Source organism: Grampus griseus (assembly GCF_964374135.1).
Source record: "Grampus griseus genome assembly, chromosome: 14".
NCBI classification, from domain to species: Eukaryota; Metazoa; Chordata; class Mammalia; order Artiodactyla; family Delphinidae; genus Grampus; species Grampus griseus.
The window spans coordinates 20,896,739-20,923,258 of NC_139008.1; the positions used below are offsets into that span (position 1 = coordinate 20,896,739).

General features: G+C 48.0%; 1 protein-coding gene across 1 annotated transcript in view; it reads right to left on the reverse strand.

Moving 5' to 3' along the window:
* Nucleotides 1-24,922, reverse strand: part of HS3ST2 (heparan sulfate-glucosamine 3-sulfotransferase 2) — a 92,608-nt gene extending 67,686 nt beyond the window's left edge. Inside the window, exon 1 of the mRNA XM_082670274.1 lies at nt 24,068-24,922. Within this exon, the coding sequence (XP_082526400.1) occupies nt 24,068-24,552 (485 nt within the window). The 5' untranslated portion in view covers nt 24,553-24,922. The remainder of the gene's footprint in view (nt 1-24,067) is intronic.
* Between the last annotated feature and the right edge of the window lie 1,598 nt (nt 24,923-26,520).

A 26,520-nucleotide genomic window follows, 5' to 3' on the forward strand; every position in this document is an offset into this window, starting at 1 on the left:
AGAACTTGAGATAATAAAGCCATTTAAAAGAAACTATGAAATAAATATGTTGAACATAATTAAAGAGATTTTAAAAAACCCCAGAAACATGAATAAAAGAATAGCCCATTAGGGGGGAAAAACCAGGCAAATCCTAGTTTTGGTAAAAGTTCTAACCTTTCCAAAGTGAGCCTTTCTCTTGTTAAAAACAAATACTCTCCAACAAATGAAAAAATACAAAGGAAATTTTCTATAGTTTGACACTGAGAGATTAAAGAAGGCAAACAGGGGAGAATATTAAGAGATGAGAGAAATGCATTAGAAGGTACAACATGTGTCTAACAGGAGGACCTAGGAGGAAGAAGGGAGAATAGACAATGGGAAAGAAAATACTCAGAGATGATGGCTGAGAATTTCCCAGAATTGATAGACAGCATTAATCTTCAGATTTAGGAAACAAAGTATGTTCGGATCAAAATAAAACAAATCCATACTTTAGATACATTGTAGTGAAATTACAGAACATCAAAGAGATAGTGAAAAGCAACCAGAGATAAAAGACATATTTGCCTATAAAGGAATCACAATTTGATTCAGAGCAGATTCATCAACAATGATACAAAAGTTCAGAAGATGCTGGAATTATATCTTGCAGGATCTGAGGGAGAATAACTGCCAACCTAGAATTCTGTACTGAGTTAACTATTAATCAAGAGTGAAGGCAAATAGAGACATTTTCAGACAAAGAAGATATTGACAGAATTTAGTAAAAACTAGCGAAGGGCATACTTGAGTAGAGAGCAAGTGAACGTAGAAGGAGGAAGTGGATGAAAGATGCAATGGTGACCAAAGGAATTAGGAAACCTCTGGATAGATCTACAGAGAAGTTTCCTGTTTTTAGAAAAGGAGGTAATAATGATAATAGGATGTGGGCTGGTAAAAACAAGTGTAACTAAAATCCTAGACAAAAACACGGTAGATGGGGGCTGGTGATAGGGATTTGTATGCTGAGGTTCTTGTATTTTGGGGGAAGAAGGCAAAGTATTGACAGGTTGTAGACTATGAAGTTAAAATTATAAGGATAGCCCCTGAAAGCATCTGAGTATTACAGATAACGTCCAAAATAGTTGAAGGAGAGGAGTCAGTGTGGCTTATGGTGTGGGGCAGTGGAAGAAATGTAAGACGTGCCTCGGTAGGACATTGTCACCCACTCCAGAACCACCGATGTCTCTCCTAATAGCATGAGGCAGGTCATGAGGGGAATGATAACTGCGCCATTCTCTCTGGACTTGCAGGTGGACAAAATCGCTGCTCCCTCCCAGGGCAGCCAGAAGCTCGTTTTCACCTCTTATATGCACTCTGACACCATCAGAGAATTCCTATTTTGTGAGCTCCTTTGGGTAATTGCAAAAGCAGGCGACATCTCTGAAAGAATAAAGTTTCTTTGCCAAGCGAAGAATATGCAGACTGAGAGAGAGGTGACCTCCCCGACATGAGTACAAAGGAAATGATGTGGTATGAATGCAACTTAAGGAGTCTTGGGGAAATGTGCTCCTTGACACCAGGCCATTCTCACTGGGCAAAGCAACCCACTGAATCTCTGATTTCACTTGCTTCTACTTACCTTTGTAAGTCAGGTGCCCATCGCCATGAAAACCAAAAGTCATAATTGATTTGATGTCAAAGATGACATGCACACTGCACCACAATCTCAGCTTCTTGTACCAGCTAAACACTGGTGGCAGCATCATTGAAACTTCCTTTTGAGTAAAGTTAAAGGCTACTTTTTGTCTTATTCTGCACAACTTTGAGCATTTTTTTCTAGAAAATGACCATTTATTTTACATTAAAAAGCTGAGGTAAAAAGATGCTTTTTGCAAGCATCACATTCATAGTGCATGGACTTGAAGGCAGCCAATTTCCATTGCAATAAGATGAATTCTGCAAAATGTTGCAGGTACATATTTATAAATTTGAGGGGAATGGGAATATAGTTTTCATCATGTTCTTGGAGACATTTATGAGCAAAATGAAGTTAGAAGCACCTAAGACATTAATTCTAACTAGCAGGAGGGATAGGTATGGGGCATATTGGAACCTTTGGGTGAAAGGGGACAAAACTGTGTGTCATCTAAAAAAAAAAAAGCATATAATATGCTACCTTGAGTTGGAAAAAAAAGAGTGGAGTGGCTTCTACCCTGGAAAGAAGATTTCACATAACTTATAGAAGTTACCCATGCAAAAGCTTTTGTGTCAAGAAGTAAACAACATTGAGAAACACTGCTCTAAAGTATGATTTAACTTATCAAATGTGATTGACAGGCCATTCACAATTACAATTACTCTAAAGCTATAGGCAGAAAGGAACATTGTACCTCTCCTCCTTCGCTACTTACAATTTTGTCGTTTTCAAGAGCTCTTTCCAGATTTCCTGAGAAGCTTTTCATTCTCTTGGGAGTCAGCAGTGCAATGTGGTTTCAGTGGGTGCCTGTGAGTGAGGCTGAGTCCTGCCCTGCTCAGGTGCTACAAACCCTCGTTGATTCATTCAACAAACAGGTAGCAATGTTATTAGGTGCCAGGCACAGAGGAGATGGCCAGGGACAAGGTTGGGCTTCATTTTGCAGTAATGCACAGATGTTTGAGGACATTCAGTGTAGTGAGGGAGTGTGTTACACAGGGTTGCTAAGGGCCATGTAGGGATGCACTGTGATCATCACAGTTTAGTGCAGTTCACAGATGGGGTGACAGTGCCAGCTGGCGTTGCGCAGGGAAGTGTGGGCTGGGCGTTCATGGTTGGGCAGTAAAGGGCAGCATCGGGTGGGGCTGGGCAGCGCTGGGACCCTGTGGTAAAAACAGTAGATCAGCATTACTATACCTGAGTCCCAGGGTAATGAGACCAAGGCAGGATCTTATAGGAAGAAAAAGCATCCCCCAGACTCTTTCCGAGGCTGCAAATGGCAGTAGGGCACACACCCTAGCACAGGGGTCCCCAAACCCCCGGGCTGCGGACCAGTCCTGGTCTGCAGCCTGTTAGGAACCCGGGCCGCACAGCAGGAGGTGAGTGTCAGGCAGGCGAGCATCTGCCGCTCCCCATCGCTCGCGTTACCACCTGAACCATCCCCAGCCCCCCAGTCTGTGGAAAAATTGTCTTCCATGAAACTGGTCCCTGGTGCCAAAAAGGTAGGGGACTGCTGCCCTAGCAGACCCTGTACCACCCACCCTGCCACCTGGAACGAGGAAGAACTGGATTTGCAGTGGTCGCCTGCCTGCATACGCTGTGGTCCTTTCAACAAATTGTCTCTTCTCTCAATCCCATTCTTGCACTTCTCAATGACCCCTGCCCTTTCATAAATGCAGCTCCAGGAGCCTCCACTGCTGGGTTTCAGCAGCTGTGGACACCTAATCGATAGCTTTTCATAACAATTTTCTCCCCAGCAAGGACTCTGGCCCAAACTATTCAGCTACGACACACCTGGATTGACCTAAACAAAGATGTCAAAGCAACCAAAGAGGCAATTTGTTATTTATGCTTTTTAAGGACTCATTCTGCAGTTGCTGTAAGAGTTAGGAGCCTCCACCAACTGTCAAAAAAGCCTCTTTGATCCAACGTTGCAGAGGATATTGAATCTGAAGGGTGGTGCTTGGTGGGTCTGCTGGGAACACCTTCCAAAGGAATCCAACATGGACCATTCAAAATCCCAGGCCATGGAATGTTTCATCCTGAGTCCCAACTGCATGATGGACTTTTGCTCAAAGAGATTCTAGAGTGAGACAAAGGAGCTTTAAGTCCATTTTCTCCAAATTCAGTCATTCAGATACAGCCCACACAATCCTGGCCATATTCTTGCGCTATTGTTTACTTTCTATTTCTCCTTAAAATCCACTCACTTTTTTTTGCTTACATAAACATATTTTTTTTAGTTTTAAAAAAACTTTGTTAGAACCATAAATGGAAAACCATATCTCTTGCCACAAATGGTAGGTAACCGTAAAAATAAGTACAGAGAGGAAAAAAAGATTAAACTCTAACTAGGTAGCATTGCAGTGTTAGCTATGAACACCAAGCAGATCTTCTCCTTGACTCAACTGGAATGAGGAATGGGTATTGAAAAGGGCATGTTTTCACCATGAACTTTGATGTGTGTAACATGAGTATACATCATCCCAAATCACCTCAAGGATCACCCCAAACCACCTAGTTATGACACATTCTCCACTCAGGTTACACAAACCTAGTCTAACTCCCTGATTCTACAAATGAAAACACTGACACTAAGGGTACACAGTCATCCACCCAAGAGCAAAGGCAAGTTGATGAACTTGTGGGAACTGGAACATGGGTTTCCTAACCCAAGACCAGAGCTCTTCTGACACCACTGTTGGACTAAGCTTTCCTTCCTTCAAGACTCAGGACCTCTGAGCATCACATACTTCCCCTGGGAGACCCATGCTGGAGACATTAGTCTAGGAAGGCTCAGCTATCTCCCAGCCACCCGAGGTCAGCACTGACTGGACACAGTGGAGCACAGAGCCCTGGGAATGGCTGGCTGCCCTGGCGCTGCACCTCAGGGACCCTCCTGGAGGAGATGGCCTGGTCTGAAGGATTCCGAGCAAACAAAGGCCTGATAGGCACCTTTTAGCAAGAGACTAAGATGGGACTGAGAGACTAAGATGGGACCCTCTGTCTAGACCAAGCTCAATCTAAAAAACTGGAGGACTTGAAAGTCACGGCTGAGCTATCACTACTGAGCAGCAAAGTAGATCCCTGGTCCTTGGGAGATCTCTGCGTCTGCTTCCAGAGAAAGTAGTTTGGAAGAGTAAGCAGCTGGTTAGTAACCCTAACCTACCCTTGACTTCTTTTTGAGCTCATGGGCAAGAAAGAGTGCACGATATGTTATGTGACAGATACATTCTGTGCCCTGTTTCACTCCCCTTAGCCCACCTTGGACTTCAGCGGCAGCTATGATGGACAGTTCCTGTGAACGCTGACAGCACCCCTGCTCACTTTCCCCTCACCCAGGGCAGTCCAGAAAGAAGCACAGGGAGGGAAACACCCCTTGGAGAAACTCCTATGTCTCTATTGGCTCTCCTATGAGAGCCAATGGCTCTCATCTGGAGAGACAATTCTGAGGCACTTTCTAGATGATTCCTTAGAATTCCTTGGATTCCCCAGCACAATTGAGTCCAAGTCACCACCGTGCCAACCAGCTATTCGTAATTGACTTTCCCCCCCCTTCCCCTTGTCCCTCTATCCACTATCCTTCCTACTTCCGGGAATCATCTACAAAATAGGTCAACTGTCTACTCCTGTAGAGAAAAGAGAAAAGATCACCAGATGTGTGGAAGAATAAAGTACTGTAGCTCATAAATCAGTGCGAGAAATAAGAGTAAACGTTCAAGCACGATAGTCGCTACAAGGAACAAAAGTAATATTAGAAACAGCTGCATTCTCAACAAGACTCAGAAAACACTACATCCATTCAACTGTAGAGAGGGAATAATCTGGAGTCAATAAGGGCTGCATGGAAAAGAAGAACTGATTGATGACGTAAAAGCCACAAATGGAGATGGGACTCCACATTTCAAACTACATATCAGTGAATAAAACAACTCAGGAGACACTTATAGAATTCCGAGGCAAAAGAAAAAAGTGATAGAAGAGAAAAGAATTTTAGAGGACAAATCTGTAAAGTTTATTAAGAATTCAATGGACAATCCAGATGAATGCTATTGATCAGAGTAGAAGTGCTAGTAAGTAGCGAGGTAAATTCATGAACCACATCTAAACATATCCTGATTCAATGTTTTAACTTAAACAGTAGAGAAAAATCACAAAGCATCCAGGCAGGGAAAAAAACAACCACACAAAATGGAACAGTTTGTCTGCAGAGGAAAAAGATGAATCCAGCTGACATCAAACTTCTCTTCTGTCACACACACACACGCACACACACACACACACACGCGCGCGCGAGCACACACACACGCCACAGGACAGTAGAACGCTGTTTTCAGAAGGGTTTTTGTTTTCTTTTTTCAAGGTTTTGCCCTAAAAATTTTAATTCAGCCAAATTGTTGTTCATGTGTGAGAAAAACAGAAAGATATGCTTAAACCTACCAAAGGGCTCAAATTAAAACAGTAACTTAAAAAAAAAAGTTATTGATAAAAGTTCTCCAACTGGTTGAGAGATAAATAAAAACAAACAACTAAAGAAAGGTATAAATTAATGGAGGAAGGAAGGTGAATACCGGCACCAGTAAACACAGACTTATGCTGTGAATACAGTAATGAAGCTTACGGACAATAGCAAATGTAATATTTGAACTGAGATACATTATATGAGATGATTTAATAATAATTACTTAGAAATAAAGCCCTCAGCAACAGCAGCTGTCACTTACCATTCCATTCTCACCCTCCTTGGCCCCTGGCAATGTCTCTTTCTACAGTTCGCAGGTAAGCTTTTTGTTTTTAGCTGTTACACTTGAACTCTTTTATCAATTATCTACGCTTTTCCTAGCACTTCTGTGATTCATCAGCAGATAGAGTTTGGGGGAAATGATACCCAGGTGAGTTCAGGATGTCATGTTGAAAATTATTTTTAAAATCATGAGAAAAAGTATCTTTAAGATGCACTGTTTTATGAAGATTAAATATGAATTCGATTTTATCTAGTTCTTTATCAGCATTATAAAGATGCTTGAGCCCTCCGCAGATTTTTTTTAAACCTTCTGGCTCTACTCTTTTTCTCATTCCTCTTAATTTTGCCTGTTTGTGCTCTTTTTTGTTCTTGATTAAATACCACAGCTGTTTGTCTATTTTATTGATTTTTTCAGAGAATCAGTTCTTGGGTTTTTTGTTTAAACAAATATTACTGTTTTCCTAGATTCATTTCCTGTTTTTATCTTTCCCAATGATTTCTTCCTTGTTTCCTTACATTTGTTTTATCATTCTTCCAACTTTGGGGGTGGAGTCCTTAGTCAATTCATCTTCTTCATTTAATAAAGAAGCTTGTCTGCTGTGGAGTAGAGCTCTGACTACATCTGACTAGTTTCTAAGTATTGTACACATTATCATTATTTTCCACATATTGCACAATTACAATCTTGAAATTCTTCACTTATCTGAGTAATTAAGAGGTGCAGGTTTTTTTGCTTGTTTGTTTTTGCGGTACGCGGGCCTCTCACCACTGTGGCCTCTCCTGTCGCGGAGCACAGGCTCCGGACGCGCAGGCCCAGCGGCCATGGCTCACGGACCCAGCCGCTCCGCGGCATGTGGGATCTTCCCGGACCAGGGCACGAACCCGTGTCCCCTGCATCGGCAGACGGACTCTCAACCACTGCGCCACCAGGGAAGCCCGACCACCATCATATTTTAAATAGGTTAGTAGGAACAACGAGAGCTGACCATGGAAAAGTCCGAATAGACCAATAATCATGGGAAAAAGGTAATGCTAGGAAATACAAACCATCTTTTCCTCAGGCGCCAGCACAGAGTAAGAGATGTCGGAGGGATGGACACCTCAGACACATCTGGTGCGCCTACCCCTGGCTTCACTGTGGTTTATGTGTGGACCGCCCGTCTCTATCCCTCCCCATCGCCGTGTCCATTTACTTCCTGGTCACGCCACACCTGTACCTCCCTCTCCAGCGGTACAGGAGCCTGAGTAACTGCAGCTCCTTCCGTGAATTCAATTAAAACCCACAGGCTGGCAACACTCACATTTTTGCCTCCAGCCCAGGTGACTTCAGCATAACCACCCAAGTTGCGTCTTCATCACCTAATGAAAAGAAATCCGTTCAAACTAACCCAAGGGAAAACTGGGGTCTGTGAAAGGATGCTGGGGTGGGTGCCTTGCGGACATAAAGTGCAGGCAGTACAGTCAGACTTTAATGGCCTCTCTCTATTGCACACACAGTCTCTGTGTCTAATTCAAGATGGCACGGAAAGAAAGAACACGATTGCTGGCCCTTCTATAGTGGTGGCTGAGGAGTGAAGTCTTGTGGGGCTCTGGGAAGCATGGGTTCTTCACCAAGTACTGAGAGGAGGGAGCTGTGGGCATCTCCAGTCCAGCTCTGGGGGTGCTCTGGCAGGAGAAGGTGCCTAGGGAAGCTTTTTGTCCCTGCTGAGTTGGCTCGGGACGGAGGGAGTGGGGAGCGGGGGAGGCTTCTGTCTCTGTCCTTAGGCTGTCTGGTGCTCAGGTGGTCAGACCTGCTGTTGGTAGAGTGTGAATGGGTTTGTTCTGAGGGGGAAATCCTTGGATACCTCTTCCTCTGTGGTTTGTGATCCATTTTTCCCCATCGCACATGCCCCGCCAACTCTCCCCAGGACCTCAGCCAAACCTTCTCATCCAGCAACAGGCACTCTGATTATGAGATGCATTTTGCACTGCTGCCTCCTCCATGTCCTGACCTCAGACCTTTAGGTGGAGGCCTGGCTGGACATCTGCACTGGCCACCAAGGCCTCAGACCACAATGGAAACCCAACCTTTGCATCAGACCCCAGCATCGTTCAGAAAGGTGGGTGTGGGGTGGGGAAGATTTAAAGGTTACCCACATTCTTGATTCTGACTCATAACAAAGACGGAAGGTAGGCTTGTGAACTCCAAAAACATGGGAGCTAGTTCGCTTTGATAATTAAGAATTAGGGGGCTTCCCTGGTGGCGCAGTGGTTGAGAGTCCGCCTGCCAATGCAGCGGACGTGGGTTCGTGCCCTGATCCGGGAGGATCCCACATGCCACGGAGTGGCTGGGCCCGTGAGCCATGGTCGCTGAGCCTGCACGTCCGGAGCCTGTGCTCTGCAATGGGAGAGGCCACAACAGTGCGCGTACCGCAAAAAAAAAAAAAAAGAATTAGGGATATAAGATGGCCCTTCAGTAGCCGAGTTCTACAATCATGGATATTTTAAAAATAAAGCTTTATTTTTTAATTTTATCTTTAAAAGTATTACACAGGAAAATAGACTTTTATTAGTGTTAAGCACTATGAATTTTAACACATGTACAGACTCATGTGATCACCACGACAATCACGACACAGAAGGGTTTCACTCCCCACCGCGCACCTGCCGCACATTCCCTCGTCTGCCTCTTTATATTCACACCCTCCCCCTGCCTTAAACCCTGGCAAGCACTGATTTCTTCTCCACCATTTTAGTTTTGCCGGTTTGAGAGTGTCATGTAAATGGAACCATACAGTACGTAACCTTTCTCTCACTCGGCATAATGCCTTAGAGCTTCATCCAAGTCACAGTTTTTGTTGTTTGTTTTTTGCTTTAAGGAACAGTAAATAAAGATTTTACATAGGCCATTTAGGTTGGAATTGTCAAGAAACTTTTGGTAGCACTCAGGTAATTGGTCTTATCAAACCCAGAGTCCAGAAAAAAATTATACAAAATCGGTCCAGAGAAAAAGATCTAAAAATACTACATAGTTGGATCTTTTCCTTCAGTTCTTCACGTCTGTATTTGCTTTTCCCATGATGCCCCATCAATTTGCAATTTAAATTGAAATCACAGTTTTTTTAACCACCCAGACTTTGTAATGTCAGCCAGTCCCTCCCAAGCTGCTGATGGACCATGACAACCAAGTATGATAAAATAATACAGTGACATCAAAGCGAGAGGGATCCAGGTGGGTAGGTCAGCATTTCCCAAAGTGTGAGATATGTACCACTACTGGTTAAAAAAATATTTGGGGGGCACGTAGACATGCCTTTAAATGCCACCTAATCACATGATTACAAAATAATCATCTTTCCTTTTTCATTCTATTCAAATCTTCTGATTACGTCATGGAGAAAGTCTTAGGTGCTATGATGTTAACACCTCCCTAACAGATTTTTTTTTTTTTTTTTTTTTTTTTTTGCGGTATGCAGGCCTCTCACTGTTGTGGCCTCTCCCATTGCGGAGCACAGCCTCCGGACGCGCAGGCTCAGCAGCCATGGCTCACGCAGGCTCAGCGGCCATGGCTCGTGGGCCTAGCTGCTCTGCGGCACGTGGGATCTTCCCGGACCGGGGCACGAACCTGTGTCCCCTGCAGCGGCCGGCGGACTCTCAACCACTGTGCCACCAGGGAAGCGGGAAGCCCCTCCCTAACACAGTTTGGTCTCTCTCTTTAACAGAAAAAAGAGGCTGCCTCAGGCAGAGTGGCACAGGCAACAGTATCCGGCTGGAGTCTAATTGCATTGTTTGGTTTTTACTGCCTTGGTTTCTATGACCTGTTTCTGGCAAGTGATGATTCTCATTTAAGATAGTGATATAAAGTTTCATGCTTAAGTAAATAGGTTAAAGCAAAAATTATGAGTGGACTTTAACACCATGTAAAGGTTATAAAAGTATTTGTAGATGGCATCCGAACGACTGAAGATTGGGAAACAATGTGTCAGATTTTAGACAGAACTTTGCTGACTGTGTGATCGGAGAAGCTTGTTGACAGATTACCCCAGAGGCAAGACAAACCTGGATGATTGCCTAGCTCTTCCACCAATGGTTCACACACACAGACTCTCAATACTCATCATTCAACCAACCCAGTGGAGCTCTCTCCACATCAAAGCTCTGCTTGGCTTTAAAGGGAATTGTGTCAGAAATGACACAGTTCATCCTCCTGAGGGGTGGCTGCCTTCTCTTCTCCATCACACCCTTCTCCCTCCAGTCTCCTCTGCACCACCGTCCCAATGTTCTCCTGTCGTTCTGCAGGTGCCAACTAGGCTGGAGAGAAGTCTTTCCAGAATGATCTTTATGGTCCACCCCTGCCCATCCCTTAGCCTCTCCTTGCAACCAAGACCTCACTCTCCAGGTTGGACTTCTATCTGCACCAAACCACCCAATCAGAGAGGCTCTCACATCCTGGGCAAGCTAGGTCATCTCTAAAACATGAATCTCTGAGCATCTCCGCACAAGCCAAAGGGAACGTGTAGAAGGATGGAGAGCTCTGAGCTGCTCTGAATATGGTACCATGGGCTGGGGACAGTGACCCAGCTGCAGAGGATTTCTATCCCCTGGAGAAGCAGTTTAGAGCAGTGGTGGCATCACAAACTCAAAATCCTCAGGGACTCTGTGAGCATGTACAAGAATGACAATAAGAAGCAGTGGGGATTGCTGGCTCCCTCCCTGGGGGTTGGTTCTACAACCAAATGGGTTTCTCCAACCTCGGGTCATCCTGGCTCCAGATTCTTCTCCTCCCCATCGGCCCAACAGATAAGGTCCCAGCTTTCCTCACCTTGACAAAGATCCACATTATGCCTTTTGTCTTCCAGGCATTCCCATCAGCTTAGTGATGGTCATATCTCGTCCAAGCACAATCCAGGAAGGGGGACCCTCAACGGTAATAAGATCTAACACGTACTTATGACATTGAATCACTACAACAACCTAGCAGGTAGGGATGCTTGATATCCTCATCTTATAGAGGAGAAACCAAAGCTTAAGAAGGTAGCAGCTAACCCCACAACGATCACGTGGCAGAGGCAGGATTAGAAAGCCGTCCAGCCTGCATCTAAGGCCCACCCTCTCAGGGTGATGAGAGGACAGCTTATGGGTAGCATCCAGCCCACAAACATGTTCTGTTCGGTCCACAAGGGTTCTATAAAAGGTGTGAATCAGTAAAACACAATTATAAATCGAGAGTTCACATTTTTTAAAAATGCCATATTTCAAGCTTTCTTCTAAAAAAAAAAACAAAATACCTAGAAGATCTGGCAATATAGGATGGCAAGAAAAGTCTGTTAGGGACTGACTACTGGGACAAGTGTCCCCCCACACCTTAATGCCCCACAGCCAATTTTATTTCTTCACATACATGCCCACAGAGTCCCTATAGGATGTTGAGTCTGCGATGCCATCACTGCTCCAAACTGCTTCTCCAGGGGATGGGAGCTCTCTGCAGCTGGGTCACCACTCCCAGCTCCCAGTGCCATAATCAGAGCAGCTCAGAGCTCTCCATCCTTCTACACACTTCCCTGGGCACCAGCCACCTGGACTGGGTAGAGGTGCTCAGAGGTTCATGTTTTAGAGATGACCTTGCTTGCACAGTTGACATTTGAATCATGTCCAAGTTTGAGTACCTATAAAAAATAGCTTTGAAATAAGTACCTCTCAGAGTCTTTGTGCCTATTTCCTCCTTGTCATCCTTGGTAGGAAAGAACAATCGAATTAAGTCAAATTCTTTCCCTCCTGACAAAATGACGGTCAGACAGAGATTTGGCCAAGTTGCCCAAGAATTTCTGGTTAACGGAGATGTTCGTGCTAGAGAAAATAGGAGAAAGAGGCCTCAAAGTAGTAGGGATTTTGCCACCACAGAGCTTTGCAGTGACTTAACTCATTTCTCACAGAATTAATAATTCAGATCCCACACTGTTTCAGCCAGAAGTGGCCATAAACTGTAGAGAGTTTAACCAGCCACTTCTAAAAATGGGGCTCGATCCTGGGAAATGCTACCTCCACTTTAAGCCATCTCACTTGAGCAAAATGAAAGCTGTCGGATGATTTCATACCTTCATTAAAACCATCAAAGCAGAAATGCACTGCAAAGAGGCTGTCGAGGCAGAGGACATTTCCTCATGCTCCAGCAGCTCTGGCGAAGGTGGGGAGATTCAGGTCCCGATTACCTTGGGGGAAGGCATCATGGTGTTCGATTCTGTTTGAAAGAAACCACACGTCAGCCCCCTAAATCTAGCACGCCATCAAGGCAGCTCCCTTGCCAGGCATGTTTATGAGGCTGGGACAAGAGTGAGAAGCTGGGTGATACACACACTGAGTGACACGTGCCTTTTCTGGGTTGGAGCAAAGCTAATTCAATCTTCAAAAATCTCAAGAGGTTACCTAAGAACACCGCATTTATAAAAAGGGCCTCAAAGACCTCCAGAAAGAGGGACTCTGCCATCTCTCACCAATTTGGGGGGGGGGCCCTGCTGCCTCCAAGCTACAGTAGAACGTGACATTCCTTTCTTTGGCTAGTTCAAGGATACCTACGGGTAGAGGCTTGGCCCGTCAAGCCAGGGGCTGTATTGGGAAGTATGTTAGGTTCAGACCCCAGCCTGCTGTCACTTGGAAGGGTCTGAAAGACAGCAAGCCCTTAAGAGATGTCATCATCACACCAGCATCTTCCCTGACTCCCCTCTCGTACCTGGTCCCTATGAATCCATCCGCACAACCTGCAACTGTACCTTCAGAAGGTACCCAGCACCTGCCCACCTCTCACACCTCCACCGTTACCACTGCAAAAGCCTCCTAATCAGTTTCCCTGCTTCTGTCAAGCAGCCCAAGAGATCCTTTTAAAATATAAGTCAGATCATATGACTCCTTAGCTCCAAACCATCCAATATATCTCCCCACTCGCTCAGAGGAGAAGCCAAAATGCTTGCAGTGTTTTGGAGACCATTTTGGCAGTATGTACCTCGAGCCTTTAAAAAAGTTCTTCACTGTGACCTAGTAATTTCACTTCTAGGACTCTATGCTAAAGAAAGAATTAGAGATCTAGGCAATGGAGAGTTACTTAAATAGAAAAAAAAAAAAAAAATTGGGGATCAGCAACTAAATGTCCAAGAAGAGGGGAACGGGTAAGTGCTCCACGGGACCACATGATAGAATGAGACCCAGACACTGAAATCAAGGTTTGGAAATATTTAATGGTGTGGGAACATCTTAATGATGGAATATTAGGCAGAGAATGCAGGATTGAAAATCGTGCTTTATGTATCTATACTACGGGTCTTCATTTTGTTTGAAACGAACAAAAGTCCCAGTTCTGCTGCTTCCCAGCCAGATGGCTTTGGTCAAATCTTTGAGTCTCTGAGAAGACCAGTTTCTTCAACTCTAAAAGTGAGAGGGGAACATTTTGGATCTGTCAGTTTTCACTGGTACATGACACAGCATAGACTTTTTTAAAAAGTAATAAATCATAAAAAAAAATTCTTGCAATGCCCTTCATGGATCTGAATGGGGGCCTGGCCACCTCTCTGAATTGACTTCCCATAACTCACCTCCTTGCTGTGGCCACTCCAGCCATTTTGCCCCTAGATTTCCCTCAGTCACACCAGAGACCCTGCTGTCCTCAGAGCCTCTGCATTTCTTTTCCCTCTGCCTACAGTGCTCTTCGCTCAGATCACACATGCTTTGCTCCTTCACCTCCTTCAGGTCTTTACTCCAACATCACCTTCTCTGTAAGGCCTTCCCGAAAACACCGCGTCTAGAATCGCGGTGCCCCCCTCCCTGCCCACCGAGCTCTCTCCATCCTCCTTCCCTATGCTTTCCCACAGCACCTGTCACCATCAGACATAGATGTAATTTACTTACTTCTTTATTGACCATCTCCTTCCCACCCCATAGAAAGTAAGCACCACAGGAGCAGGGATTTTTGTCTGCTTTTTTTTTTAACTGCTCTCTCCCCGGGGACTATAACAGTACCTGGCATGGAGCAGATGCTCACTAAATATCTGTTGAAGTGGTGGCTGAGTCACCAGCGCCGCACCCTGCACTCTCTCGCCCAGCCTCCCGAGACCCACGTGTGAAAAGCCTAATGAAAGGCTGGGGCCTGCCTGTAGCCTTGGGACAGACTCACCAATTCCTAGTCATCCTGTACACCTAAGCATAGTCACTCAACGACTATTTATTGAGCACCTACTGTGTGCCAGGCACCACTCTGAGCTCAGGGGACACAACCATGCACAAGACAGACAAGATCCCTCCTGTCCCGGAGTTTTCGGTCTGGTGGGGGAGACGGTGAGTAAAAAGAAAAATGAACAAGATCATTTCAAATTGCAATAAGAAGTAAAAAGTAAATAAACCAAGGGGGAGACAAGAGATAGAGGGTAATGAGGAAGGTGAGTCAGCTTAGACTGGGTAGCTAAGGAAGGCGTCTTCAAGGTGACATGTGAGCTGGAACCTGCACGATGAGAAGCAGCCAGATCTAGGGATGCTCTGGGGGAAGAGTGATTCAGGCGGAGGAAACAGCCACTGCACATGTCCTAAAGCTTAGGCATCAGCTCCCTGGAAAGTCTCTCTGACCCACCCTGAGTGGGGGCCCCTCCTGTGACCCCAAATGCCAGGAGTATTTTCTCTCTCAGCGAATCTTGTTATTGGATTTGTCTGCCCCTTCAATTCTTTAAAGGAGAGTCCTTTTGTATCTTAATTTTTCTAGGACTTAACACAGTGCCTGGCATACAGTAGGTAGTCAATAAATGCATGCAGAACTAAAGTGATTTGAAAAAACTTTATTTTTTGATTTGACTGTAATCAGAAGTGAAATTGTGCAATGAATGTATTTAGAAACAACATCCCTATAGGGCCACCCCTTTCATCCGCCTCCTGCAAAAATCCCATCTGCCCATTGAGACCCAAATAACATACTATCTCCTCCAGAAAGCCTTCCCAAATTCCCCCAATCGGATTTTGTCTCCCCGCCATGCTACAATAGCTCTGCTTGCATCTCTGTTATGGTTCCTATCATCAGCTCTGACTTGCGTAAAAACTTCCCATGAACATTTCATAACCCATCAAACTGGGAGGAACCCAGGAGCAGGACCTGTGTCTTATTCACCTTCAGGTTCTTAGCACTTAGCTCAGTAAAGGAATGACGAGAAAATCAATGACCGATAATGACAGCCAACACTTGTTGGACACCTTCCACATGCTAGAAATTTTCTGAGCACTTTTACATGATATCACTCGTTCAGTCCTACATGTAGGCAAGAGGGTTGGTCCCCATGTGCAGATAGAACTGGGGTACTTGTTGGTGGACTGACACTCTGTGGTAGAACCAGGATTCCAACTCGTTCATTCTGATTCAAGAGCCCGAGCTTTTAATCACTGTGCTGAAACTGTCTTCTGATCTCTATGTTGAGTTCATCTCATCCATGAACTCAGGGCTGCCCTCCTTCCCTCTTTCCGGTGTTCCCTGAGGCACTGCTTGAATGCCAGCTCTTTTTTCCACCAGGCCTAGGGTGGGTCTGGGATTCCATTACCTGCAGTGAGCACCAAGACCCAGGGGCCCTGAGTGAGCAGGAAGCCACCACCTCATCAGGGTTGATGACTACTTACCCATCTGAAGGCAAGCTTGGGGAGCCCTGCTATCACAGACACCCTCTAAATGGGTTCTGTTGACAACATTTGGTAAGTCCCAAGGACAATTTTTCCCATCGGAGCTCCTTTTATGCAGCTAAAAACTATTTACAAAGATATGACATTGTCTTCCCCTCTTTATACAGTGAGATCAAACTGTCTGAGAAAGCAAGTGTGACACCCTGCCCTGCCGTTATGTTTAAACCTCACATCATGCATCGCAGTGGGGAAAAAAAAAGGACTTTGCATCCTGAGATTTCAAAAAGACATCCTCTCTCACATGAGCCTCAAAATTTTAAAAACAAAAAACAGAAAAAAGCTCTGAGCCCCTTTCACATAAGTTGCCAAGTCCCTAGTGGAAACAACTTTACTTTTGACTTTTGTAACTCTGATGCCTGCAGGTATGTAACGACCTATGGAGATACGATATCCAAGGGGGAGACCGCTGATTTTCCACCAGCAAAAGCGGTGATGAAACCAACAGTAAACTTGTGGGATTTTTTTTTTTCTTTTAAATACCTGCTATGCCCTTTATTCAGGGAATCCTGTTCTTCTGAAGGCTAGACTACTTCGTAAATATTGCAAGCACCAATACTTTCTGAATGCTCATACTTGTGCTGAGTTTTCCTTTGGCTTGTCTCTTCCAATCATTAACACATCAAAGGAATCTGAACGCTAGACACATCACTGGATTTACTTACACTGGATTTTCTGCAGACTAGTAGTGCTTCCTATGATGTTGTCGCATAGCTCATCTCAGTAATTTTAGATACTACATTAGACCTACTGGGGAGAAAATTTATTATCTTTTCCACTTCACTTTCATTCCTTCTGATTACATTAAGGAGAAATGTTTCACATTGATATTAGTATTTCTTTAACTGCTCTTCTTAGTAACCCCTGACGTCCTCTTTTAAACAAAGATAGAGCAGGCTACAGGCTTGGAACATTCTAGCCACTTTCAGTAGCAAAAATTCAATAGCACTGTCTGTTTTCAATCTACGTATTTTTACAATTACTTTCTAATTATGGCAAGTGATGCTGGTTTTCCATTTAAGGTGGTTTTCAAATAAAGTTGTTTTCTAAAAATATGTTTTTGTTTTTGTTTTTTTTTTGCGGTACGCAGGCCTCTCACTGCTGCGGCCTCTCCCGTTGCGGAGCACAGGCTCAGCAGCCATGGCTCACGGGCCTAGCCGCTCCACGGCATGTGGGATCTTCCCGGACCGGGGCACGAACCCGTGTCCCCTGCATCGGCAGGCGGACTCTCAACCACTGCGCCACCAGGGAAGCCCTAAAAATATGTGTTTTGACTACATTTGCATAACGGGTGTTAGGTTTACAAGGGCACAGCACATCTCTAGAAGGACACACAAAAACGGATCCCGTGACTGCTGGGAAGAGGAACTGCGTGGTGGAGACAGAGTGGGAAGGAGCAGAATGGTTTTCATTGAATATCCTTTGTCACTTTTGAAGTCTGCACTATGGGAACATATTATCTATTCTAAAATGTACACACTGCAGAAAAATCAACCCAGTGCTTCATAAAAAATATAATTTTAAAATGTTAACATAAACATACAAATTAAGAAAATAATAGTAGAGGTCGTGCCAGGTTTTGGCAAATATGAGGCGGTCCAAAAATGACTGAAGCCTGGAAAATGCTACCCTCCGAAGATGTGGGCGTGATGCTGCCTCTCTGAGAACAGCAGGGAGAGGTCCTTGGGCCTCCACCCAGAGCAGACACCCTGGGTTTCTCACTCATGGGAGCCGGCGGCCACAAGCACTGAGATGGAATCACAATGAACGCCGCTGATTTCTGAGCTTGGGAAGCCACGCCCAGTGGACTTGTGTCCGGGAAATCATGTGATGCTCAAGCCCCAGGTAACCCAACCAGTCCATCTGGCCCAAGTTCCTTGGAAGCACACGCTCAGTAGTAACCCCTTGCCCCCCCCTCTCTCTATGCCGTTATCCTCTGAGGAAGCCCCGTGAGAGAAGCATCGGACCAACAGCCCAGCTGTGGAGCTCGACAGGCAGCAATTACCTCTGAAATGCTAAGTTATTTCCATCACTGTGGCTTTCACCCACCTCATCCAGCTGCCCATGGACTACAGCCCATCCGCGCAGCCCACTAGGAGAACACAGTGGCAGCAGAGCCGGTCTACAGCAGCTCGGCACTGATTCCGGCAAATGGTAGGCGTTTGACAAATAAATGGACTAACCCGCCCTGGGGTTAGTTCTGGAGGGGAGAGAGAGTCCCACAGGTTTAGGTAGACTGCGTGACCTTGCAAACGCCCTCCAGCCTGACTCACAGCCAGCGAGCTTACCTACCCGCCCCAGACCCGCGGCCGAGGGCGTGCCCTCCAAGGGCACTCATTTCAGGCGATCTGAATTCGAAGCTGTGTGCTTCCGCCCTCGCCCCGCCCACTCGGTCTCTCAATCATTCAGGAATGATGCGTGGAGGTCTAACCAACGATAAGAAAACTATTCTACAGTCCTGCACGCCAGATGCATGGAACAGAAGCAAGCCCTGCGGGTAACAGCACCTGTTGGGCATCAAGCATGCCCTGAACCTGTTAGGGACTCTTGGGATATGACTCCAAATATCTGGGCAGAACAGCAGCCCGTGAAGAACATGACCTCCAGAGCACCTTGTTGTCTCGTGGTGGCTGTCAACCCACACTTCCCCTCATTTCAGGATAGGAAATGGCATGGGTAACAATCAAAAATCTAAAATGGGTACAGCTCCTTCACCAATCAGAAGAGACCCCTGCTGGCTGCAGAGACAAGCAGGGTCTTAGGGGCTCCCTGCTGGGCCGGGCATTTGCCACCTAGTTGCTGGCCCTTTGTAAGGTCCAGTGAGTTTCCAGAGCAGAGGGCATCTCTGGGGGAGAGAGTTTCCATCCAATATGGAAACATCGTATCTCAAGGACTTAAGACCCCATCAATCATTAGACACATCCTAATTTCAGAGATATTAAAAGGTGAAAGAGAAAATGTGCTTCTTAGAATCTATGTAATAGTTTAACATCCAAAACAGATGTAACAATGTGTGCCGGTTGAATAGCACTGGGGCTGGTCCGGGTCTTTCCCCCCTAGATAGCCACATACCAAAGGCCATGGGGAAAGCCCAGTCTTCATTCCAAGCTCTTCCACTGTCCCACCCAGCTCTAGGGGGAAGCCAAGCCAGGCTTCAAAAAGCCTCCTTGAGCGATGACAGTCCTTCTTGCCCATCCTGAATGTTCCTCGGTGCCTGACAAGAACTGTACATGCGCTGGAACTAACTACTATATCTCCAGCTGCTGCGAGGCTGACAGAGACCTACAAGGCGGACAGAGGATTTATGGACTCAGCGGATCCATTTAATCAGCCTGTGTGACATCCTCCTGGACAGAAGCAGGAAAACTCCTTATGAAGACGTGTCTGCACAGACACTGGAATTGTGTGTGCGGGTGCCCACGTGTGAGCTGTGCGTGCACACACATCTGTGCACACGGCAAGCATGGGTCCATCTGTGCCATGTGTCCATCAGTTTGTTAAAGGTGGTAAAGCCTTCCACATTCATTACTTCCCCTGCCTCCTGCCTTTGGTTTTATTTCTTCTTAAAGTTTGCCTTTCTAGAGTTTGGCTTTGTTCTTGAAATTTGATTTCTTGATTGAAATGAGCTGGATAGGGTGATAGACCTTATTCTGTGCTTTTAATTCTCTTTCTCACTTAGACTATTGCCTCTAGGGCAAATGCTATGTCTTCTTTGCCTTACGCCATCCGCAGAACACCACTGCCACTGAACAAATAAATAACCAGACTTGTGGAGTCTAAAATTTACAGAACAGGCTCATCTATCACAATTTTGACACCAGAGCACAGAGTCAATTATCACATATTAACTTGCTCTTGTTGGCATTTCAGTGCATTTAGAGAAGATTCACTTCGTCTTCACACTGGCACCCCCCAACCCCAGTCGCTGAAAACTAGCAAAACGGAGGACACTTTACACAAAATTCAGGTTCCCCTAAGACTTTAAAAACTACTGGACAATGCACAACTTATGTCTCTTTATGAAAGATGAAGGCTCTGAATACTCTGTCTCATACTCAACCTTTGTTGCATCCCGAATATAACCTTAGATTGGGAGAAGCATTTTCACATACATTGTCAGATATCATTCTCATTTTAAAGGTGAGCAAACTGACACCCAGAAATGAGAAGTGACTTTTTACCAACGCAGGAGGAAGGAGAGAAGAAAGGGAGGGAGGGGAAAAAGGACAATTAAAGCAGAGCTGAAAGCAGAACTTAAGGCCAGGACCCCTCCCAGGCGTTCATGAAACTACTTTTCCAGCAATTAATTAATTCCTCAGCCCCATGTAGTAACAGCAGTGGGGAAAGAAACTGATAGTTTTAATACTAATAGTACTGATGGTGGTAAAAGGAGTGTTAGTGAAGTAGTAGTAGTAATAGCGATAACAGTGATAACATTACTGTCTTATCTTTATACACCAGGGAATTTTCCAGGGCACTTTCATATACAGGGTTTCATTCATTCTTCAAAACAACCTTCTGTGATAGTTACCACAGGCGCCATCCTATGACGAGGAAGCCAGGACTCTGTTTCCAATTACCCAGCATAGGGGACTATCTCCTGCCTTCTGACAGCAGGTCCTATCCTGGGTCCCTTGGTAGCATGGTCTCACCCTGCCTCCCTGTCCAAGCAGCTAGCCGACCCCACCCTGCACACCCAGCTGCTGAAAGCAGAACTTAAGGCCAGGACCCTTCTGTGTGTGGAGCAAGTTGGGAGACGGGAAGCTAGCCAGGTACAGGGGTGAGGTAAGCTTCAGTGATGGGCCTTCCTAGGGTGGCCTGAACTGGGCTAGTTCCAAGAGAGGGTTCAGGCTGGGGGTAAGGAAGGTACAGATTCTGTCTCCTGGTCTCTGGCCAATGGTGCCTCTCTGGATGTTTCATTTTGCCTTCAGGCACCGTTTGTCACCTCCTGGTTTATCTCCACTTACTCACAGAAAGAAGTCTCTCCTTTTGATTTTTCCATTGTCTACCTGACTGGGGCCTCCAGACCTGGGAGGTTATCCCCAGGGGCTTCAAGGTGGGCAGATCATAATGAGATCCACTGCCTGCAACTCTGCAACTCTACCTTTGGAAAACACAGTCCCCTACAATAGGTGCAAGGGCTCTTTGGCCATGTCTACCCAGTGGACACTGGCTTTATGGTGGCAAGCTGTGTAGAACACTGGTTAGAGTACTTGGCTGGAAATGCACACACGCATGAGCTCACACACACACACACACACACACACACACACACACACACACACAGCGTGTATGTGTAAATCTTGGTGGGACAGTGCATGCCAATGACTTTTGGGCCTAAATTTCATCAGCTTGCTTTGGGTCTCATTCCAGATGCTCTCTTTTTGGGTTGCAGTTTTCACATCTGTGAAATGATAAGGGCAACAGGCAGAGAGAGAAGCATCTTACCACCTGCCGTCCTAAGTCATGGAATTCAGGAATAAAGTGAGAGCATGGGTTTTAAAGAAAACCATCTATCCCCATCACTTCTGCAACTAATGCATATTACTTGAGTGATAATAAAGAGTAAAACACATATAGAGAAATGTTCTGGAAACAGCATCCAAATGGGGCAGTATTACCTTAGGCAGAAATGACCATCCACACCCGAAACCCTGGGCTCCGGGCGTGTGGATTTGCAACCCAAATAAGCACAGATCACACAGCCCCTCCTGATGCTAGAGGCTCCTAGCCTTCCTGGGGAAGTGACGGGGATGGGGCTGTTACTACCAGACCTACAGGCCAAATGTTCTTTCGGAAATATAAAGGGAGAAAGGGACGGTAAGACAGACCCTGGGAAGTGGGGGGTAGTAGAGAGAGAAGTGGAGCTGTCAGCATGCTTGATGTTAAATAAAACCTACCAAGACTCAGTTGAGAATTTTAGCAGAATCCAAATGTGCTATATAAAAAAAAAAAAAAAAAAAAAAAAAAAAAAAAAAAAAGGCACGGCTCCCATCTCTAAGGTTCACAGCTAAGCTGGCTTAGAATCACACATGCCAAGGTTAAAAATAAAAAGCAGCCATCCCTGAATGACACAGGCTCCGAGAAGGAAGCCTGAGGTATGGTGTTTGGTGGCAGAGCACAGACGAGGGAGTGCAGGGGTTGGGTGCGGGGAATAGGTGTTTAGTGGAGGGCCATAAAAGCCAATGCTCACAATTTTGCTATTTTGCACTTAAAAGGCACTGCACTTTGGCGAAGGGGTTCATAATGATCTTTAGATTTTCCATCGAGGAAACCCTGCTGTGTATTAGAGTATGGCCAGGGCTGACCCACATCGTGCTCTGCTGTTAGATGTGTTTGCCTCTCTCACCCCACGGTCTGGCTCAGACGCTGTCCTCAAATACTTCGTACACCCAGATGGGATGCCTGGGGGGGGTCACAGCTTGGAAAGCACCAGACCTGCCATTCTGTGCCACCCTCCCTATTCCATAGAGCCAGCATAAAGGTGCTGGGGCCACCCCCAGACCAGCTGTGCCCTTGCTGCACTCCACTGGAGATGGACTGTGTGTCTGCTTCCTGAGGAAGGGGCATGTCCCACCCCTGGTCCCATAAGCCATGACCACTGCAGGCCAGGGCTCCCTGGCAAAGGGGATACGTTGGCCCTGTTGCCCCGATTCTTACAAATCCAGGGTCCTTATTATGAGCCCAGTGGGGTCCTCCTTCTAATGAAGTTGTCCTTTATCCAATATGCTTATGACTTTCTACTCCCTAGAGGGTTTACTTTAATAAAATTTTTAAAGAATAGCCTCAGCTACTGTGTCAGCTACCATGTTACCCCTCCCCAGTTCCATTACTAGGCAGACATTTCTAGCAAGTCTTCAAGGGGTCAGGCAAACGGTGAGAAATTTGTGACCCAGGTTTTATGGGGACCACATACATTACACCACCCCCAGGGATGCCCTGCTCAGCCCACACATGGGCCAGTCCTACTCTTCAGCACCATACAGGGCTTGGGAGGGAAATGGGCATTGAACAGTGGAGGCAACTACCTTCCAGAAGTCTCAGGCTATTCCCAGACACCACCAGCTTGGGTGACTGTCATCCCTGGCAGTGCAGTGGGAGTCTGCCTATGACTGGTTGCCCCTATGACCCTAGCCAGCCTTCATCTGAGGCGCCTACAAGTATTCCAAATTCCACACCCTGGCTGCTGGTTTAGAAGCGTCGCCCAGTGCGAAGTGTCTCTTTGACACTTTTAGAGCGCTTAGAAAGGCCTTGAGAGGCACACAGGGCAGGGACTTTTCCTGATCCTTGTGATGGACCAGAAAATCAAGGCTCAGTGAATTTTAGGAATTTGCTCAAGCTAAGTGCAGAGCCAAGACTCACATCCAGGGTCCTTTCCACTATTCAAAAACACTAATTCAGGGTCAGAGTGACTGGGAGTCTCAGGCCAGATACAGCAGCAAATACCTGGAGCTCAGACTGAGACTCCGGAAGGGACCTTTGTCATGCCCACACCTCAGGGGATGCCCTGTCCTTCGGCCTGAACTCCGGGGACCTCGCCCAAGCGCAGAGCCCTGCCGCGAGGGGGCCCTCTTCGGACTTTCCCTTCTCTGGGTCCGTCAAATGCCAGGAAAGATCTGGCGAGACTCAGGACAAGGCTGTGTTCAGGCAGCACCTGTCCCGGCTGACCCTTCCCTGGGCACTCGGCTTTACCCCAGACGCTGGACACGGAGCCAGCCCTCCAACTCGCCCCGAGGTCAGGCCAGAGATCTCCCTTCCCTTCCGGCGATTCCAGAGCCAACTGTCCTTCGCCGTTCAAGAAACCGGGGCCCGTCTGCACAATCACTGGGAAGTTCTGGATAAATCCTTCTGCTAGAGTTCCCCCACCCCCTCACGTGTCAGCCGGAGCCCACTCAGCCAGCCGGGTTAAGGGGAAGCGAAAGCGCAGGAGATGGCTCAGAGGACGGAGCCGATTGGAGCCGGGGCGCGCTGAGTGGGGCTCCCCTCCTTACCTGTACCAGTCCAGCCCGCGGCCGTAGTTCCTGTCGAAGAAGTGGGGCTCGGTGCCCAAGGCCCGCACATCCGGGTGCACGCGGATAAACTCCAGCACGGCGCGGGTGCCCCCCTTCTTCACGCCCACAATGAGGGCTTGGGGCAGCCGCTTGGTACCCAGCTTTGGCGAGCCGGAGTGGTTGGAACCGGAGAGGCGAAGGGCAGGCGCGGCAGCGGCGGGCGCGCTGGGAGCGCTGGGCTCGCTGGGCGTCGGGCCCGGCAGATCGCAGGGCCGGGACTTCTGGAGAAGTTTCTGGCCGCCCGCGCTGGGGCCGCGGAGGCAGCGAGGCGCGCCGAGGAGGCGGCTCTGGCCGAGGTCGTCGCAGCAGCACAGGAGGCTGTAACACAGGTAAGTGCAGGAGAGCGAGAGCGTGAAGGCGAAGAGCAGCCTGCGCGCCCTCCGCGGCTGAGGTGGCCCCGCACGGCCCAGGACCCTATAGGCCATGGCTCCATGGGCCCGCTCCGGGGGTCATGGTTTCCGAGGGGGCGCCGGCGGCGGAGCGGCTGGGGCCCTGCGGCCGCCTAGAGGGCTCGAGCCGCGCGGCCCGGGCCACGGGGGTCGGGCATAGGGGGCGCCGTCTTCTCTGGGAGCTGCCGGCCCGGGCGCGCACCATGCCCGGGGATCCCGGAGGCGGCGTCTCCTCGGGGAACGGGCGGCGGCGCCTCCGACATCCCCGCGTCCTGGGCTCTGGGGCTCCGGGCAGCGGGGCGGCGCCCGGCGCTCCTCGGCTCTCACGTGCGCCGGGTTAGAAGCGCGCCCAGCGCCCGAAGCCCCATCCCGGATCCTCGCGCCGCGGCGCCCCGAACGCTCGGCGGCGGCGCGGCGGTGCGGGCGGGCGGGCCGGACGGTGGCGCTGGCCGCCGGCCGCGTTCCGGCTCCTCGAGAAATGCGGGGCCGAGCGCGCTGCCGGCTCTATTTAAGGAGTCGCCTGACGTCAGCCGCGCGGGTCCCCCGAGCCCGCGCCCCGCCCGGGGACCCGGCCAGCCCCTTGGCCCCCCCTCTCTATCCCTCCCAGGGACACACCACCCCGGGCCCTCCCCACGTAGGCAGCTCCCTAAGGAGCCCGGGCCAGCTTGGGGTGGTGAGGGGAAGGTGTCGAGGCATTTGCTCCTCCGGGAGGCTGGATACCCCGGCCACCAGGGCCTCCCGACACCCAGGGGTTCGAGATTGCGCCAACATCCAGACCCAGACAGAGACCCGGGCACCGACGCAAGCACCCTGCACTGATAACAGGTCCCACCACACTGACACACGCACGCACGCACAAACACAGGTACACGCGTACCTGAGCGGGATACACCCCCAGACCCCACACGGGGAGGGGAGAGAGAAATCTAACCTGGGCGCAGAAACACCCACAGGGACACTCCCTCTTCCGCCCACCCCCGTTTCACCCAAAGGACACCCAGAGCCCGGAATCGGACATCGTGCGGTGTGCGCACGCAGGCGCAGGACCGGGACACACGCTCTAGACGGGATGGGCGGAGGAGCCGAGCGTGAGTGAGATTCCGTGACTATCTGTGGAGCTCCTTGGACCCCCGCGCGCTGACTCACACCCAGGCGGCTCGCTCTCACACCCATGAAGCGTGCATCTCCACCCACTGTCACCCCACCTCTCCTTGGGCCTGGCGGAAGAGCGAGCCCCAAAGGAGCGGGCTCCCCGAGGGCGGGTCCCTCTCAGCCGCCGCCCTCTAGCGGTGGGCTGCTCCCCGGGGAGCTGACCAGGGTCCCACAGCGTCCGTAAGGTCCAGGACTTCTGCACGCAGTGGCACTGGGAGGAGGAAACAGAGGGCGCGGAGGACTTATCCAGGAGCAGTTCCTCCTCGAATGGCTCCTAAGAGACTGCCCACAGAACAATTATCAGTGACCGTGCCCAGAACAGGCTTGAGTGACCAACCCCAGTACTGCCCTGCGTGACCACACTAGCGGATCAGAACTGTTCAACAGTGCCTAAGTGACCATGGCCAAGAATGCAGCTGGGCTGTCACTCCACAGTGCCATGTCATCCTGTCCAGGTGTTCACCAAGTGAGTACCCCCATGAAATGTCTGAGTGACCACCACCCTCACTGCACCCCTCTCTCTCCCCAAACTGAACATCCTTTTTCAGGGTCCTTCTTCCGGGAATAATCTGGTCAGGTTCTGTGGACTTTAGCCCAAGCTAAGGGAATATTCTGTCCCCAAACCAGACCCATCCCTAGAAACCTTAGGCCAATCCCTCTCCTACAGATGATAACAACTAGGAAGTTTGTTTCAAGCACGGGGCATGTGTTAGCTCATTTAATATTCACCACAACCTATGGGATTGTTACCATTATCCTCACATCACGTTGCTTCCTTAATCCTAACACTTATTGAGTGCTTGTTTTGTGCCAGTAACATGCAGATCACTTGGCATTCACTACCTCATTTAT